At 36.1% G+C, this 20,408-nt stretch overlaps 1 protein-coding gene and 1 long non-coding RNA gene across 3 annotated transcripts in view; both read left to right on the plus strand.

The window, feature by feature from the left end:
• pde4ba (phosphodiesterase 4B, cAMP-specific a) overlaps positions 1–20,408 on the plus strand; it is a 145,859-nt gene that overhangs the window by 8,167 nt on the left and 117,284 nt on the right. For both annotated transcript variants that reach the window (XM_044129991.1, XM_044129992.1), the window contains 2 exons: positions 2,609–2,704; positions 14,556–14,794. In XM_044129991.1, coding sequence (XP_043985926.1) covers positions 2,663–2,704; positions 14,556–14,794 — 281 coding nt within the window. In that variant the 5' untranslated portion in view covers positions 2,609–2,662. The remainder of the gene's footprint in view (positions 1–2,608; positions 2,705–14,555; positions 14,795–20,408) is intronic.
• LOC122838939 lies at positions 16,067–18,235 on the plus strand. Its single transcript, XR_006371967.1, has 4 exons — positions 16,067–16,426; positions 17,256–17,309; positions 17,446–17,549; positions 17,630–18,235. It is a non-coding gene; the product is annotated as an uncharacterized LOC122838939 (long non-coding RNA).

Below are 20,408 nucleotides of genomic sequence, written 5' to 3' on the forward strand. Positions count from 1 at the left end.
ACATGGCAAACAAAAAAGATTGTTATAAAATAAACTTCTAGCAAACCCAGTACTTAACCCTTTATAAATATTGATCTCCACAAAAATGTTGTAATATTTGATGCCGATGCGTTTCTGACAAAATGCTTATATTCATAAGTTGACTATTTTGAAGGTTTAAAATGTTTTTTAAGCTATTCTTCTCTTTACACCTGTCTTCCCTAATGTTGCTAAGTAGGCTAGAGGAAAACTAATTAGAATGCCCAAAAGAAACACACTCAAAACATCCTCCTAGTTTTTAGCAAGTTTCATCCTCTGATGCTACAGTTCTAGTCTGTGTTCATAAACATGCCATAAACATAATATTCATATCTGCTCATGAACACTCATTTCTTGTTTCTGTCATTGTAATTGTCTGTTACTGTAATTTGTGCTACTTAAGACTTGGTTCTTATTTCCATAAAGAAGCCCCGAAAACTGACAATTCCCTCATTAAACTCATTTTGAAATATTGTCATATAAATTCCTTAATGGCTCTTTTCACCCACATGGCTTTATGAGATTTGCTGTTGACAATATTATGCTGAGAAGATTTTCCTTGTAAAACTTCTGCGGAGTGAATTGAGAAAACGCAAAACAGAATTTATTACTATGATACAGTTAGCAGCCAAAAACGGTTGCAAGTAGTAAAACAATCCATTTAAAAAAAGAGGGAAATTGAGTTGAAATGCTTATTAGCATGTTGGCAGGAATTGGAAAACTGGATCTGAAAATATGAAAGCTGGGTGTTTCACCCTAAAGCTCAACTAGAAGGAATGCTCGACCAAAGATTTTTGGGGTTGGATGTTGCATGGTGTTCGTCATTACCTGCATCTTAAGATACGATACATCATGTATATTTTTTTTTAAATAAGCATATCACAATTTGCAAAGGACCATTTGATTTTAAATTATGGTTTCTCAAAGGCCCCTGCGTGGCTTTTGCACTGGCGGCAATGCAAAAGGGGGACATTTGCTTGAAGGTAATGTTTACACCAAAGATGCACAATATCAGTTTAAACTTTTAACTACTTGCTAAAATTGGGGTGCAAAATTAAAACATGCATGACACTGCAACTGTATCGATCATAATTCTTCTCTCCCGTGTTTCAGACAGCCTCTTTTGTCACTTAAGGACCCTTTTTAGGAACAAACCTTTTATTCCTCAAGAGGTTTGTGACAAACTTGGAGGTATGTCTTTGGTCACTACCTTCTTGTTGGACAGTGGGGCCCTAACGGGAGACGGCAGGTTTCTTTAAATAGTCTTTTTTTTTTTTTAAATGCCAAACGTCTCATCAGACCAAAGGACAGACATTAAGAATATGTTCAATATGTTTCAAATGCTCATGGGCAAACTTTAATTGGATTTTCATGTCTTTTTTTTTTTTTTTTTTTGGTCGATAACCTCAAAATATTCCACAGTGAAGAGCTCTCACATCTGTCTTTCTTGACACATTTTGTCCAGAAGAGGCCAGCTGAGCAACAATCTTATTGACAGACATGATAAGCACTTGCAGTTGCACCAACAACACCTTTCCTTGGTGTTGAAGACTCTGAGATACTTCCTCAGAAATATCAGACTCACACTGCTCAGTATTAAATCTAAACAAGGAGCTTCTATAGAAAGAATATTAAAGTTGGTTGAAAGTGTTAGTTTTTAATCCAACAGAAAATGAAGAGAATACAAAATTTTTAAATATTTTGACCAGTTGAACGCTGGTCCAAGCTGATCAAGAAAAACATGTTGGATAATTTAATGCTGACTTCTATCATATCTTTACCAGACAGCATTTTTACTAGTTTTAGTAACAAACTCTTCTGCTCTTCTTATCCTTGCTACTTCTAGCACTAAAACCTCTTTCTTAAATCTTTCCATTTAGCCCCCAACCTCATCTGTGTTTCATTTAATCCTCTTTTGTACTCATTATAACATTCTGTGCCTCTCTGCTTCCTAACCCCTCCTCCTCCAATTATCCATGTGCTTACAAAATCACCCTTGTCATAATTTCCATTTATCTGTCCTGTTCTAAGTGTTTCGAGCACTGCTGGGCTGTATACGCTTCTCTTCATATACTGGGAACAAAAGACAAAAATAGACCTTCCTGGATCACAGGAGGAAGATGCATTTCTCCAGCATCTTTTTAATCACTTTCTGAATTATCTTAACTGAGAGACCCTGCCACAATGGAGTCAATTTTATCTGCTGCTTTGAATTATTAACCTGCTCTAGCTGAAACTGCACTGAACTATTAGGGAGGCTCAGGATTGCCAATTTTTATATTGGCTGTAAAAAAGATGAACAAATGGGCTGTCATTTTAATTTGAGAAAAGCCTTATACTATAATTATATTTGAAAGGCTGTAAAGTATGACTGTCGTTTATTAGAAATGCAATTTTTTTGGATGAAACTTTATAATTATCAAAAACGAAATGATCCTGTATTTATCTGAATAACATTATTAAATAAGTTGTAAGAATAAGAAAACACAAAAGACTATCAGTTTACACATCAAACTTTCATTTGCATACAGACTTTTCTGATACAGAATTTGCTGTGCTCAGTTTGTAATACAGCTTTTTTATTTTCCAGGTTTTCATGTGAAGCTTCTACGTTTGGACTACAGGGGGAGTTACTCGAGGAACGATGAGGAAAAGCAGGAGTGTTCTTACAGTGTCTCCCAACAATGTAAGTCATCATGTTCCCAAAATATCTTCATTACATAACCAAATGTTTGGAAGATTTACTACTGGCAGAGATGTCATTACAGTGTCACTAAGAATGGCAGGATACAGACTTGGGCTCATGAATGCTTTTGATCTCACTGTTTTCTGTGGTTCTGCTGTTTGTCAGTCAAAATATGTTTGGACAGTTCCTTTTCTTTGAATCTTTTTTTCTCTGTACATCAGAGATCTAATCTAGAAAGATAGCATTACACTTCCTTTCTGCATGTAAACCGTGACGGACAGGGGTGATACAAGATCTGGAAGCTATTTATATTTTATGTCTGATTTTTATTAAAGTGAAGACTTCTGCACACATGCACCCATAAATTCACATAAGAAAATAGAAATGTGTAAACTGGTTCATTGTGCATTACTAAGAATTTAAATTGAAAAGAGCTGGATAAAAAAAATACAGGTTTATCCTATTAAATAACATTATCAAAAAAATAATTTATTTCAGAATTTCATTTAAAAACTATATTTGGATAATTAGGGCTGAAGACCCCTAACCAATGTCTCGATCATGCTTTCATTTACTAATCAATAGAAGCGATCAATAGTAGCAATGAGTTGTGCGTTGTTGCTTTAGGCAAGTGGCCTTCCTTGACTTTCTTTATTTATGTTTGAGCAAACAAGCATGGTGTGCTACTACAGGAGATGCTCAAGTGCAACTACAGGCAATGTTTTGAAATAAAAACTTTTTAAGATTTTAAAATTACACAATCCTTACTGTAAAATGTTGAAATGACTGAAAGTGATATGCTTTTGCAACATAAAGAAAAACAATTGTTTGTTCTGCAACACTTATCCTGTGCTTGTCTTGTGTATGTCAGTCATCTTTTACTCTGATTGTTGTTAAAGACACAATGTGCACTACTTAAATTTTGCCCTTTGGAATGACTCATCTTGTACCAAAACAAAAATTTCATAAAGTTTCAGAAACTAAGTATTCAGGTTACTGCAAGTTTTTGTTATCTGACATCTCTCGCACAAAAATTCGAACTCATTATAAAATGGATAGGGCACAGTGCAACTAATCTATAATCAGTTTATTCCCATCCACTCTGCCATGACTGTGGTTGTTGGTTTTTTGGCTTTAGACCTGTCTAAAGGTGTGGGAGTGTGTTACTCATCCTCTCTCTTTTTTTCCAAACTTCCAGTGTGTCTTGGTCAGCTGTGTTAACCTTGCTACCTCTCAATGTCATCATGCCCACATTCCCATTTTTCATCTTTATTTATGTTCTGTTGTTAAGGGTGTGTATTGATTTGACATTGACTAAAAATGCATTTAAGGCTATGACTTAATTAAAGGTTTGAACCACTAGGCAAAAAGTAAAAGTATAAAATGAGGTATAACCCTTTTTTTACTCTTAGATTCATGCATTCACCACCACAGCCTTTAGTCTAAATATGTAGATTTTTAGAATTTTCCAATCATCTATTTAAAAAGTAAATTCAGGTTTATTTTGGGAAGAATGGATTATAATTTCCCCATTTGCCTTGCAATTTACTGACCTTAATAACAGATTTACTCACTGATGGACTGTACTGATCTTGCTGTAGAAACCCCTGGAAGAAGTCTATTTAAAAAGAACAAAAATTTGTTACTGTATTTGCATTTAGCTATTCAATGAAGTCTCCATGTCTAAAGTGTGATTTTTCACTTTGATAAATACAGTTAGCTGTTTCCTGAGTCATTAAAGTTAAATATTTTGTAGTAGGAGATCCTTAATGGATAGAAGATGCATTGTCAGGGATTTATTTTAGCTTGTGGTGGTAAATGAGGATTAGCTGTAAGTGGTGTAACTATGAGCTAAGAAGCCAGGGAGGGTTTGTTTTAATGATTTGCCCCATCATGAAGCTGGTCTGGCTGAGCTGGATTAGTTCAATGGGTTACATTGGGATTCAAGAAGTGTGTATGTGATTATAAGACATAATAAGGATTTGGCATGCAGAGTGAAAGGGTTTGAGTGCAGCATCATAATATGTTTGTGTTATGGAAGTGTGTTATGCTCAGGAATGGATGTATTATATCAGAGCTAATGGCCTTTTTCCCATGCAAGGCACAGCTGAGGACCTCTGATCTAATTGCTCTGGCTGTGTATGTGTGCATGGATGTGCTCCAGGGTTTCTTGAGTGAAAACACTTCAACTCAGACCAACATTTGTGACTTTGCATATTTATCTTGTAGTGTTTCCAAAAAAGCTCAACAGCACACACCTCTAAGTCCTCTAATCTTCTTTACATATGTTCCTTGCTGCTTTATAAGTTCTGAACATATGCATTTGCCGTGTTCCTTTAAAAACTATTCATATCTTCTATCAGAGGAGTGGTGTTATTTAGTTACAGTATATTGTTCTGTCCAATGAAGCTCCCTTCAGATTGCATGGGAGATCTGGAAAAAGCATTGTGTGGAGAAGAAAAGGTTAGTAGTACGAGTTCTGAGTCATACTGAGAGTGAAGCAATTTGAAACCATTCATGCCTCTAGCCAAAAAAGAGTGGGGTTGCTCACAGTTGTCTCTAAAAACACACACACAACCATGTGGCACAACCATGCCACTTTATCACTTCATAGATTGAAGTGATAAAGTGGCTTATGGATTTAAACACTCAAACTTTTGGTCCAGAATATGCTACAGGTCAAGCTCCCATTGAAAGCCCACTGAGGCTTTGCACAAACATGGCGCATTTCACAATAAAGGCCTTTAAATTTGATGAAATGTTTATTTACAAACTTCTGTGTACCATAAAAATGCATAGAAGGAATAGCATCTGTAATAAATAACCTTTTTTTGTTAAGACTGTCACAGAGTTCATGGAAATTTCAAAGACTATTACTTTATTAAACAGTTTACATCTCAAGTCATACATCTACTTATTACGTTTTTTTTCTCGTTCTAAGAGAATGGAAAATTTCCATCAGTTTCCAAAGATTTTTGGAAACTGTTATGTTCTGTGTTTTCCTGTGTGTTTATTTTGAGTTTCCTGTGTGTCTGAGTCTCCGTGTTGTCCTGTCTCCCCTTGATTAGTTCCCAGGTGTGTCTCGTTCCCTAATTACCCTCTGTGTATTTAGTGTCACCTGTGTCTCTGTGTCTTTGTCGGGTCCTACGTCTTCTAACGTCTGTGTACGTCTTTGTCACGTCTTGTTACGTTTCATCGCTGTCTGTATGCCCAGTCCGTCTCTTGTGTTCCCAGTTGCTACTGGTTTTTGCTCTGCCGTGCTGCCTGGTTTTTTGTGGACGTTTTCATCATTAAACATCTTTTTTCACTACGCCCTGGGTTTCCGTTTGCTGCCTCACCACCTCTCCACCACGCTTTATGACAGAAACTTGTGCATAAATCCAACCACTGTTTACTATGGGTTTTTTTTAACAAGTGTATGCTTAAAACATTTATTAAAACACAATTTCTCTGAAATACATGTTATGTAAAAGTAATATAATAATATATGATACATTTCTTAATTTTTCATAAATGTGTGACTGCTTTTTATGTTCCTACTGGACTCTTTCAAACTAATGTCTCGTATCACCTCCCCAAAACACAGTTTGGGTTAGCTTTTATATTTTTCTTCATTTCATAGCTTTCTCTCTCTTCTGTGCTTACTGTTGAGCTTGTATGCAGAGGTAATGTGGGTCAAACTGAACAGCTGTTCATTCTCCAAATAAAGCTCTCAAAAACTTATATTTTCTCTGCAGCAGTAGTAGCAGTTCACCTCTTTCTCTGTTTGTTCTCGCTGCCTTCGCTGCTGTGACCTGTTCTCACACCACTCAGTCTTTATAAATGCTTCCATCTCCACTGTTTCAATGGTGCCCTGATTATACACAGATATTCATTCTCCTTTTCCTTTTTGTCTGGCGAGGAGGAAGGATGCTTGTTACCACAGCAACAGTAACTCCTGGGATTACACAAACAGTGACCACTTGCACTTTGTCTGTCAGTCTATCACCTGGCATTAGGAACTCACACCTTGTCACTTCTAATGTCCTCCTGTGGTATAGATTGTTGAAAGTGTACATACCACATTTTAGCTCTAAAGTTTCATTCATCAGGGAAAAACCAGACCCTAGATATGAGACAAATGCAGGGTGAAACAAGCAACACCTGATGAATCACAGATTCAGAGCTCAGGTCAACAGATGAACTGTTAGTCATGGTCTCAGCTCTTTGGCCACAGTGGCATGAAGAAAACCGCTGAAAACAAACCTGTGTGTGTGAGAGAGAATCAACCATTCAGATCATCTTGATCAACACATCATCTGCACTCGGAAACATGGCACATGGTGAGGGCATGCCTTTCTTTTCTTCTATGGAAGAGGATTAGAACCACTGGAAAAAAATAATCTGTCTATAAACCCAGAATTTGTACTTTTGATCTCAGTTGATTATCTGACTTTAATCAATGGTCCTAATTCTCTTCTGTACTAATCAGAGAGGGTGCAAGATGGATGGAGCTAAAAACAATAGTGGAAAATACCTGAGACTGAGTTGGAGATTGATATGAAAATATTTTAAAAAGTTCAATGGGTTGTAAGGTATTAAGGTAAGGTATTGGTAATTCTTAAAAATGAGTAAATGTTTTGTTTTTTTTTTTTTTGTCTAGATCTCAATGCGGTTCCTTACATGGTCCTTTTTATTTCTAGTGAGCTGCAGCTTATTAACATGCATACAATCAGTTTAAATTGGCCTTCAGCAAATTCTAACAAAATATGATTTTGTCTTTCTTCCTGCCACAATATAAATTTATCTCGCATAGCGCATTTTGCTGTTCAGAGCGAGGATTAGAAATTTATTCTGTCTCCTGCTGAAGACTGAGATCAGTCTATTTCACAGCAATAAAGAAAAGATGATGATGAAAGAAAGAAAAGAGAGCATCATAATTCACCAAAGAGCTTTCTTAATATGCTGCTCCTCTGTCAGGGAATATTTCATCACTATGAGCACCTTATAAATTTAGGCAAATAGAGTTAATACTCCTGAAATTATGTTTAATTCAAAGACGGCAACACTGTCACTATCATAAAACACGGAAAGCATTTATTAGACAAGGAGTGATTTCAAATGTAATTGGCTCGTTTTACTCTTTGACAAATTAAACCACAAGTCATGACAAAAATGGCAAATCTGCAAACTGCAGTGCATCAAGCAGAATATATTCACATTGCAAGTCAAGCTGCTGAAAATATAAATATAAACCATGTGTTCATGTTTGTGTTTTCTGCACAGGTGGGCGTTTGTTCTCACATGGGCAGGAAATACACAAACGTGTGTGCATATTGCTGGAAAATATTCTTTAAATTAATTTTATTTCATACAATCTGTTTCACTTGGTCTCCATCTTCATACACTCTCTCCTTTATTCAACCTTTCTCCACAATCTTTCCTCTCATGCCCTCTTTCCTGCTGTTGCCTCCCTTCTGTCTTTCACTTTACTCAGTTTTACCTTTTCACTTTTAATCAGTTATCACCTGTCTTCTGTTTCTGCTTTCAATCTCTACATTTCCTCCTCTATAAATAATGGGGAAAAGTTGTTTTACCAAATCATATCCCTACGGTAATCTATCCTTTGCTGCTTTATTTTCGGAGTCAAAATGGCAGCAGTGCAAAGTGTTTAAATTGGGTGACAAATCGGAAGAAAGTGAGATTTATTTTGTGATGCACTATAGAGCTTGAGATAGAGTAATACACATTTCATAAGTGTTTTATATAACAGTAATAAGCATAAAAAGTAGTAATTGTAGCATAAAACTGCGACAGACTGGCGACCTGTCCAGGGTGTACCCAGCCTCTCGCCCGGAACGTTAGCTGGGGATAGCTCCCTCCCGACCCCATTAGGGACAAAGGGTGTATAGACAATGGATGGATGGATGTAGCATAAAATGTAGATTTTACACCTCAGAGAGGTGTAAGGCAAGAACTGAAATTTTGCTTTGGAATAATCAGTGGTGTTATAGGGGTGGCCAAAACAGGTTAGTAAAAAAAATAAAAAAAATATTAAATACATTTTTGGACTAGAATGTTACTTGTGGGGGAAATAAGACTTTGGTGGCTTTCTTTCAACAACTGCTTTCCTCAACTTTTTGCAATTAAGGCTATATTAGAGCGCTAATAAAAGTATCCTATCAAGTGATTTTCTTGCCTGAGTTACAGATCTCTGCAGCTCTTCTTGCAGTGCCATTGGTGAAGAGTTGTAATTTCTATTTCAATAATCACGGAAGGATGCAGTGGATCATCTTACCATGGAGTACTAATTCACTCTTTTGTTGAAGTCCATTTTTGGATAAAAAACAAACAAACAGGCAACTTCCAAGTTTAACTCCCACAGCAAGTCCACAGCCTGGAAAAACTACAACCCTCTAAAAAACCTGCGGACTTGTCCACAGGTTTATGCTGAGCAGCTGCATTACCATCATTTTAATTCATATAAAGTACAATATAGACTTGTAGGATAACATTTTGCCTTTTGCTGCACTGCTTCCTGAATGCAACACAGGTGATTTTCACCCTTGCTATGTTTTTTTTCTCTGTAGCATATAGTCATAAATCAAGTGACTGTGAAAATGTCATGAAAGGTTATTGAACAAACTCTTCTGTTTTTGACATTTGCAAACAAATGTGACAAATATGTTTTCTAGAATTTTTTGTCTCGTGTTGGAAGTACTGCAAAGTTTTATCTTTGTCTCCAGCTTAAAGGCATAAAGCACCAAATGGCATGAGTCCAGGTTGCAGAAGCTGGAAATGTTTACATGTTCATATAGTAGAGTGGACATTGATTTTGCCTCTTTACAAATGAGACTGAGCAGGTCTATGTCTGTTAATGCTTTTTGGGATGCTGCTGATGGAAATTTTTTCTTTTCATTTTGCTATTCTGATTCAGCATAAATATTAACATCCCAAATTTGGGGTCAAGAGTCTCAAGTGGGCTTGACCCAATTCCCCGAACTGAAAAAGAAAAAACAAAATTACTAATGTTCTTCACATTGTGGTTACTGTGAACTATTTTTCAAAAGGTTCTTTAAAAAGTAAAGGATTATAAATATGGTAAATTAAGTTAAAAAGCACCCTCCCGACCCCTCTAAGGGACAAGGGTGAACAGAAAATGGATGGATGGATAGATGCAAGTTAAAAAGCTGGTCATCCCAGCTTTTTAATGCTGGTTTGACCAGTAAATCAATATACAAAGCATTAAAAAGCTGGTCATACCTTTTGATTCTGACTCATCAGACCACTTGAATTGCTTCACACTCTCATTTCACACATCTGTCAGTTTTGTGCGTCATTCACTCAATCAAATCACCTGCTTCCTTTCAGTTTGTGAAGGATGTGGAAAAAAAACAACTAATTCTGCACTTCTTACATAGACAAAAGGATGTGAGTCATTTATTTATTCAACTTTGTCGGCAGCCAGGGTTATCGAACATTTCTGTTTCCTTTGGGAGATTATGATTCAGGTTTAAAGAAAATATAAAATGCAATGTGACTTTTAAAATAAAGCCAGTCAAGTATTGACATGGAGCCAGCAGGTCTATACAGCATCACTGTTTGAGGCCAGGAGCAGGGCTGTGATCTGGTTATGTACTGTGCTCAGACTGTTTTATATGAATTTGTCCTTCACTTTGCTCATTGTAGCTTTCAGCCTACATATCTCTATCCTTTCTGCCCTACAGTACTATTCTCATGTTCTCCATCTTTTCCCAACTGTTTTATAAAGGTATTGATTGTCATATTCTCATCTTTAGTAACAACTTATGAGCTCTATAGGCTAATATATTTCTTTAGCACCAGAAGACACCTACTTTGTTCCATTTCCTCTAAGTCTTGGCTTTGTTTCCAGTATTAAAGTTGGCACCGGAGTGTAGCCTGTTTAAGGGTCATAAATCAGTTTTACTGCTTTGAATTTCATTACATAATGCTGGTGCCTTTTGATGGCTGCCATTTATGAGTTGCCATGCTGATTTGTGTTCCTGCTATATGTGCCTTCTACGAACAAAGTCAGAATGATTTATTGGTTTTAATTATTACCTTACTTAGCTGAAAATCAAATGTACACATTTTTTGGAACTCTATTTTTGAGGAAACATTTAATAAAAAAGGGTAATTTAGGTTATGTGTTGGCAGAAGTGTTCACTACACACAGTAACAGTTATATTTTCAAATTTTATGACTATACTATACAGCAGTATCAAAACAATAGAACATTACATAGGGTCAGCAGACAGTCATTGACATCAAATATTACTGTATAAGAAATTTGGTGTCCAAAGTGCTGTTTAGGTGTATTGATGGAAAGTTGAGTGGAAGAAAAAAAGTGTAATTTATAGAGTGTAGGTTAACCTTAGAAGGATTATGTAGATTACGTTCTGAGTTATAACAGAGAGACATATCCAGCATATTTTGTTTTCAGCCACTCCCGGACTAGAGAAGTGTCTCACTTAGGTTAAAGAAAAAAGGACTAGACTGCTGTTTAATGTTCCAAAGTCCTATTTTAAATAAAAAATAAATGTTGCATTTAATTAGGAAATTAAAGTACAGATCTCAGGAACAAGCGTGGAGAGATGCAAAATCCAAGGTAGTCCAGGGTGAAGTTTCCACAGTCAGTTATGGTTTAAAGAGACATGCCTGTTGCTGTTGTTGGTCCACTGCATGTTATATAATTCAGTCAGTACAGCCTTCTGCCAGGGCATTTTAGAACACATCCCTATGCTGATTTAATTTTTCTGCAAAATTTTGCACTTCCAATACTATCAAAAGTACAAATATTAGATTTTTATTGACTATAGTAACAGTGTGCTTAATGACCTAAACGCCATGGTATATTGCTAAGAGGAATGTGAGACGCTAGATCCAAGAAAGCAGGTGAGCAGAAAATTGCGTTGAAACCAACTTGGGCTTTCTCAATACATCAGCAGAGAATCCATGCCATGCTGCACTAATGCAGTAATTCTTCCTCAAGGAGTCCCAACCCAGCAGCGTGGGCATATACTATACCATCCATCCATCCATTTCCTATTCACCCTTTGTGCCTAATGGGGTCAGGAGGGTTCCTGGTGCCTATCCCCAGCTAATGTTCCTGGCGAGAGGCGGGGTTCACCCTGGATAGGTCGCCAGTCTGTCGCAGGGCAACACAGAAAACAGACAGGACACACAACCATTCACACACACACACACACACACCTAGGGAGAATTTAGAGAGCCCAATTAACCTGACAGTCAGGTTTTTGGACTATGGGAGGAAGCCGGAGAACCCGGAGAGAACCCACGCATGCACAGGGAGAACATGCAAACTCCATGCAGAAAGACCCCGGGTCGGGAATCGAACCGAGGACCTTCTTGCTGCAAGGCAACAGCTCTACCAACTGCGCCACTATGCAGCCCCATATACTATACAATACATGGAAATACCGTTTGGAATGCCCACATTTATGTATTTGGGTTTTTTTTGTTTATTGACCCTATGTAAAAATCAAAACTTTTTCTGTAAGCCAAAATGATGAGTGTTTATACAAATGAAGGCTTTAGCAAATATAATGCGAGTAAGTTTTTAAATATTTTAATTGCGCTCGTCTTTTAGTTTTGCTACAGCAGACAAGACCTAAGGCTTAAATTTGTTCTCTTAGCTTACTGGTATGATGATAAACGACAAGGTGAAAATGTCAGCTTCGAGGAAGCTCTACTGGGGAAAAAAATAGAAAGCACCCACATACCTAAAAGTAGACTCCAAGACAGCAGGCAGTGTGTTGTTGCTTAGCTTTAAAATGGAAACAAGCCACAAGTAGTAAGAAAAAGGCAGTCCTCCAAGACGATCAGCCGTAGCTGTATTTACTAGAAAGGATACTTACTATTTTCAACCCAGTAAATCTTGTGCAAAATTAAGGCACAATGTTTTAGTAGTGAATGTTTTCTTGGCAACACTACTACGTCTTTTTTCAGCACTGGCCAGAGTGAGTCTGGCAGAAAACTGCAAGCAGATAAATATTACTTATTTCTGTATTTACTGTTTGACAGACAAGTTAATAAGTAATGGACTAAATGAAAACGGCAACAACAGATGGCAGTTTTCTCAGTCCTCTGAATGTTTCCTTGATTAGATATTTTAAATATCTGTGAGGTTTTAAGATGAGAGGCAGGAGATGTTGGCTTTTCTTTATTTAACATTTTTGGTAAGGAAAACAAAGGTTTTTTTAAAATCTACTGAAGGATTCAACTGTGTGAAAGAAGTTCACAGTACTATCTCGAAATAATGAGTTAAGTTATTTATTTATTTATTTATTTTTATTTATTTTTTTGTTTTTACCAGAGTGGTGAAAATATGTGCCCATACAAACCAGACCTCTTGGACATTCTAAATATATTTGGGGCTATTATTCATTTCCCTTTTCAGATTTAGTTGAATTTTTTTTTTTCATCAACATGTCTTCAGACTTTATCTCTGATTTGTCAAAACACTTGACTCCCAGGAGAAAAGTAAAATAAGGGTAAACATGGATGAAAGGTTGACTGACTCAATGGTCAAGTCAACCATTTAGTTGTACAAATAGTACAGCTCTGAAAATAACTATGTGTTCTTTCTTTGAAAAATATGGAATGAAAGGAGGGCACCACCATTAATTGAAAAACAACTTTTTTCTAGACTTCCTAATCAAACAGAAAAACACTTTGTTCTGTTTCTGTGGGTGGAGGTTTACACTTTTTTTTGCTGCATAATACAGAAAAAGAGAATTTCTTCTTGGAAATCAAGTTTTGGGTGTATGTTAGATCACTGAAAATGACTGCAGGGTAACAGGATTCTTGGAATCATGTCTCCTCCTGTCATTGCCATGGATATGGTTAAAAAATCCACATCCTAAACTTAAAATGATCTACTTTCCCAGAGAAATTTAGCTTTTCTGAACTTTTTTTAATGTTTCACATAGGACTCATTAATTATTGTCAAAACAGCCAATACATTATCACAGTTTAAAGTTTAATTAGCGTTTTGTTTCCCCCCAGAGCTGCTGTTTAAAGGACACCTTTTGAACTGCAGCTATTTTTACCTCCACATTAAACCTGAGTAAATCTGTTTAGATGGCAACATTTTGTCAGTCCAGTTTAAACTCTCTATATACAGTGAGTATAACTTTTTATTTTTGGTGTAAAATATAAAGTTTGATACAAAATTTTGGAGAAACGTGCTAAAGATTCTGATATACATAATCATTCACTTTTATTTTTTAACTGGAACCAATTCCTTATTTTTGCTTTCTAACATTCATTGTGACCTTTCAAACTAAATATAAATCTGTTTGCACAGTTGAGTGAATAAACATGATAATTTATAGTGCAATTAGTGTCCTACTGAGTACATATGCAAACAAAATAAATTATATTGTTGAAAAAAGGAAGATGTATGTACTGCGTGATTCAGAAGTCTAACCTTAAAAAGTTACCTAAATTGAGTAATGATTTCATTTAACTACTATAGTATTTAAATAACTTAAAACATGTATGTATTTTGTTATTTAAGTTTGTTCATTCGTTGAAACCGAGCAATATGGATTGCATGAATATTTTCGCACAAATTTGAAGCAATATGACTAAACCAATGTTCTGGCTTTTCTGTAATCCTCTATGATTGCAAAGAGGAGGTGTTTTTATAGATAACGCTTTAACTTGTTTTAGTCAGCAGCAAGCCTACATCGCCACCTAGTGGGTAAATGGGTAGCATTTAATTTATTTTATACAGACTTTGAGAACACAAACATTTTGCTGTGTTGTAAACCTCCTTCTCCATTCACTTCCTCCATTTTATTTCTGTTTTCTTTTTTCTATACAGGACAGCAGAGAGCCTCGGGACTGCTGCCTCAGTGAGTCTTTCACTTCGCCCTCCTGTACTCTTGGCGTTGATCTGCGTCGGGGCCGACGTCGATTCTCTGGCAACCTGCAGCTGCCTCCCTTGTCCTGGCGTCAGGGGGAGAGATCGAGAACACCAGACGAAGAGATCATGACGAGGCCGACTTCTCTGCCGTTTGGAGCCCCTCCCAGAATAGATATCACACCTGTGGACCCTGAATGGTTAGTAAACTGATGTTACGCAGAAACAAGCCATTCCCTGCTGTTTTCAAATTCACTTCTAACCAAATCTGCTGCTGCTTTTCTGTCAGAAATACCAGCAAACGTCTTGGTTGTTAAAATATGGGAGTTTCACAGTTATTACCAGCATCCATATTGTCCAACTAACTTCAGCATATTCCACCATGCGGTTGCAGTTGAATATGTTAGTATTAATTATCACTATTAATTTGTCAGATACACCTTATTGCAGTTCAATACTTCTGTAAGGGTTATAAATATGCAAGTGAAGCAGGGTTGATGTGTACAACACATTTCAGCAACAAGGCAGCACATAGTGCATTACATCATAAAACTGTCATCAATTATGAAACAAGCAATAAACATTACATTTTGTCAAATGCCAAAATCATCAAACAAATATACATCAAAATAGCATGGCTTTATTTAATAAATGTAATATACTAAAAATAATAAAAGTTTATATTGCTCAAGTTTTCTCTGTAGATTTTACATTTTAGTAAGCTTATGAGGTAAGTTAATATTTTTCAATTTCAGAAATACATTTCTTTTATATTTCACCTCTTCTGCTTTTAAACTGCATGAATTGGGTTAAATATCCTTCCACATATTTCTCTCAGTAGTTTGCTGGAATTTTGTCCCATTCCTGCAAACAGAACTGGAGCTCTGCAGCTGCCTTGACGGCACACACCTTCTCATTTCATTTTGGTAACTTATCTTAAGCCACTCTGTAACTAATTTAGCAACAGTATTAGTATTAGTGTGCAGTTAAAATGCAGATTTTTTTCCAACTGTTAACCTCCTGGCTGATGTCTTAATATTTCTACGTAATGTTTTTGCAAACAGTGGAAAAAAAAGCTTGTGGATCTTTTTATACAGTGTATATCAATATTTGATTTTTATCTGTATGTTTTGTACAGTGCAATATTTCTCACAAAGCATTGTGTTATGCTAAGAACTAATTGCATAGGGACATACTGAGTTTTGACAGATGATGAATCTCTATGTGAAGGTGCCTTTGGGTTGAGGAAATTATCTAATATGTAAAGGTCATTGGTGGATGACCTTGTTACAAAAAATAAAAATAATAAAAATACAGTCATATTATTTGTAATTAACTCATATTTTTTCATTTTCTTCACAATGTTCCCACCCCACTGGAAATTATGCAATGCCCTTTGAGATATAAAAATATATTATTATTATTATTATTATTATTATTATTATTATTATTATTATTATTATTATTATTATTATTATTATTATTATTATTATAAGTATCTCAGTCACTGAATTACATGTCTAGACTGTCTAAGTATATCTTTGTCATCCATCGTGTGAATGTGTAGCACATAAAATCTAGTTTTCAATTGGATATTGTATCAATATAGTCATTTTTCACCTGCATTGATGTGGTGATGGTGACTGATGATGACTCATCCAGTGATGATCTAATTGAAACCCATAGGAGTGTCCCACTCAGTAAACCTGAGTGATTGCAGCTGCAGTCAACATGTACTTTGCTAGAAGTGTTTAGATAAAAAAAAGAAGACTGTTTCTTTTCCTTGTACTCTTGCTGTAAAAGTTCCAGTTTGCTCTGGCATGGAGAAAATAGTAAGTTTTATGGGAAGCAAGTTCTAAATATTTTTACTTGTATATGAATCTGTGTGCGTCTGGCATTAATAAACATTGAAGTATGTTTGAGATGTAATAGGTGGGGTTTTTCATTGATTTATTTATTTTAGTCTGGATCAATCAGTCCTTTTTCTTTTTAAGATTGTTTTAGCACTAATGGCCTTCAGTGACTAGACAGGAAAAAGGGTGGAGAGATCAGGGGAAGACATGGTTCAAATGGCTTGAGACCAGGAATCGAACCAGTTGATGATATGCTGGGAATGTGCTGATTTTATACAATGTGGATTCCACTAATAAACAGCTGCCTCTTTAATTCTAATTACTAGGTCATTTTTCATGTTTGATTTTTCCTCACTTCATTCTTATTCACAACGGTGTAAGTAATCAAAACATCCTTAAGTTTGACTTGTTGAACTTGTGAAAAAATATGAGACAAATAATCATAGAATGAAAAAATTAGGAGTGTTTGTAGACTGATTGTCCAAAGAACTGCAGTATCTCTTGTAACCAGTAGAGTGCAGTGTGATAATGCACACACAAACTAAAGTCAGTTTGAAGGTAAGAGGTTAGAAAGATTTATGAATAATCATGGATTATTGATTCCTAAACCATTTAGTTTTTGTTGTTTTGATGTCCTAATGGTTGGTTTCTTGAAGTCATAGGTCATAAGTCATGTGATTAATTCTTCCATACTAGTCCTACTTGTCAGTAGTTGTTTTCACATATAGTTATGTTTATTCTTTAATTTTTAACTCATCTAAAAATTATTTAAATTATATCGCCATTCATTTTTTTTCTCTGTTAACAGTGAGTTAATTGGTCTGAGTACGAACTGCTCTGACAACGACAGACTTAATAGCAGGTGAGGTGCATGTTAGTGGTTTGGTAAACCTGTTGTGCAAATGCAGATGTCTCCTTTGTGTGCTTTGCTCCCTGCCTACCTGTCTATTTTTAGGCCATTAAAACCTCATGTAACATGTGAATCTATCTGTGTACAGAGCACCACAGGACTTGTCGGATTAAGAACCATCTCACAAAGTCCCATTAAGGCATCACTGCAGCAAAATGAAGTGGTTGACAGGATCTGTCTCAGGACTCTTATGTAAAATGACTCAGTTCACTTCATGAAGTCCTTGAGCTGCTAGATGTTAGCATTTTATTTGTATTCTATTGTGTTTTCAGGCAGAGAACACTCCTATCCCTCAGCTGGATTTCTCCTTGCTCACTTCATTGAACTGACTTTGTCGATGTTTAGGTTAGGGAGGAGGGAGAAAGAAGTTATTTTGGGATTCAATTATGTTCCTGCTGATTTACACATTTGTTTCCAAGCTAAAATCAATTCCCGGATCTGTGTGTGACTTTGCGTCTTTGTGTCTCTTAGAGATAAGCTTGTATTTGTATAGAGGGTGCAGAGATGTTGAACCTTAAGGGTGAAGAGAAATATAAACACAACAGCAGACAAATATGATGCAGGAAAAGAAGCTACTGCCTTCGTAATCATAATGTCACCTCTGTTGGATATAGTCATATTCAATAAATTAGAATATGCTTTCCAGTAGGTATTAAACACACTTTTCATTATGCCCACATTTCTTTAAGCATGATTTTTTTATTGCTCTAATATCTCTTTTATGTCATGTTTTCATTGGTTCAAAGTGGAAAATCATCATAATTAACAGCAATAAAAGCTTAGGTTTAGCAGTCGGAGTTATTAATACACAAAATGTGTTTCAATTAGTGAGCTGAGTTACTGGAGTACATAAACTTTTCAATCATATTAAGATGTATTGACGATTGCTGTATACCTAGCATATAAATATATATCTTTGTTGTATTACTGTTCAACACATTTAAATATTACCTTTCTTTGCACTGCTGTCATCTGTCCTTGTTTGAAAAACGCTACATGTTTGCAGCACTGGTTGATTATGTGTGGTGATGATGAGCAGCTAAGTGACGCTCCAATGTAGCTCATCACTGGTTACAGACTTATGGAGCATTGTATTTGAAAGTTAACGTTTTATGCCATTATCAACCAATTTTTTTGTTATTGTTTCGCTTTCCGTCCTGCTTGGAACAGAAATGGTAACATGTTTTTAAGTGTATGTTTCACCTTGGCATGGCCATACAAATTTAACAATGTCAGAACTGTAAAATTGATGAATTTCTACCTCTATTACAACACAGTGAGGTATTGTATTGCAAGCAACAGAGAAAATGTGATTTTTCATTTAGCATGTACGGGTAAAGTTAAAGTTAGAATATCTGGAAATTTCTTTAATTATCTGGAAATGTATGTTTCATTTCTGTTATGTTTGCGTCTTCTATCAAGTATATTTTTTTTGCCTGCAGGTTTTGACATTAAATAACAGTAGTACCTTTGTCTTCTGTTGAGAAAGCCGCAAACATCATCACTCAGATGTTTCTGGACAGCCAGTTGCAATGCTCAGATGAAGAAAAAGAGCAATAAAAAAAAAAAGTCTTATTTGTTTTAATTTCAGGATAAACATACTCTTTAAATATATTTGTAATTAGACAACATGCTTCATTTTGTAGTGATTTAGGCCCCTGATAAACCATCTGAGGACTATCCTGTTCTCTACATAAAAATATGAAAAACCTAATTCCTTTGTGTGGGCAATCATGATGCTAGAGCACTTTAAATACAAGGAGCATATGGGTTCCTTAGTCATCCTGTCACATGTGACAAGTGTATTGCATCTGCACGAGCATTCTCCTTATCCCCAACTCAACAAAGCTTTTTTTCTCCCGCTCCTACTTTCTCTTCATCACCTATCATGATAACAGGGTTTATTCGCCTGTCAGGTGCAGTTTTTCTTTAAACCATAACATTGAAAACTAACCCTATAGTGGTTTTAGTAATCGGCATGGATAAATGTTGCCTTTTCAAATGTTCTTGCAAACTGTATTTAAATCTAGAAATGCATAACTTTTCCCCCCTGTTCCAAATCAGTGACCCAGGTCAGATCATGACTTTGCTCGCTGGGTTCTGTCAGAGTGTTTTTGAGCAGTGCCCTCCATTTCTCTGGTGTTCCGGACAGCTTTCGCGTGGGTGTCAGTAAACCACACGTCCAACAGGAGGATGGTGCTTCTTACACTTTTCCTTTTAGCAAGCACAGAGACAAAGGCAGAGGAATTACGCACATTGGTTGCTTGCGTTGTTGTGAATCTTCAGTCAAATAATCGCTGCTCTGAGGTGTGTGGAACAAGTGTGACTGTGAGGAGGGTATCCGGGCTAATGCAAACTTTAGAAAAACACCAGCGGTAAAAATAGATTTTATATTTTAGCATGTTAAATTGGTTGTTGAACTCTTCTGGTATTTTTATTTTTTTTGTGTAAATTTTCTCTTTTTATTGTTGTTAATGTGAAATAAACTGGAGACTTCAGTCTGTTAAGACATGAGCTGACAGTTTTTAGTCTCTGCAAATCCTCAGGAATCTAGGACAGCAAGCATCACATTTTTCTTTTTTAACCTGTACACATTTTAACGTCTCTTTCAAACTAGAATGCTCTTTGTTATAATACTATTGGAAAATTCTCTGCATCTTTTTTTAAACCTGTGTCCTCATTGCTATAAGTTGTCTGCTTTTGTGTATTTTTTTTCCCCTCCAAATGAGATTTCTAAAACAGCCCAGGCCCCGTAATCTAGGCCACAATGCAGACTTGGGTTTTGTTATCTAAGAGAGATGGAGTGTGACAGGGGCAGTAAGGTGTAGTGAGTTTTATGTAACCAGAGATTCAACATTAAGGGCTCTTATCTTAGTACCTAAATTCATTCCTCGTTCTTCCTCTTACCTCCATGTGACCCAAACACTCAACGTGACAACCAAGATCTTCTTTCTTTCCAACACACACTCAACTCCTAAGGATGGTCTTGCCACCTAGCTCAGGTTTCATTGTAGAAGGCTGGGAAATAAGGGAGCGCGATTTTCTTTCTTT

Source organism: Gambusia affinis, linkage group LG10 (assembly GCF_019740435.1).
Source record: "Gambusia affinis linkage group LG10, SWU_Gaff_1.0, whole genome shotgun sequence".
NCBI lineage: Eukaryota > Metazoa > Chordata > Actinopteri > Cyprinodontiformes > Poeciliidae > Gambusia > Gambusia affinis.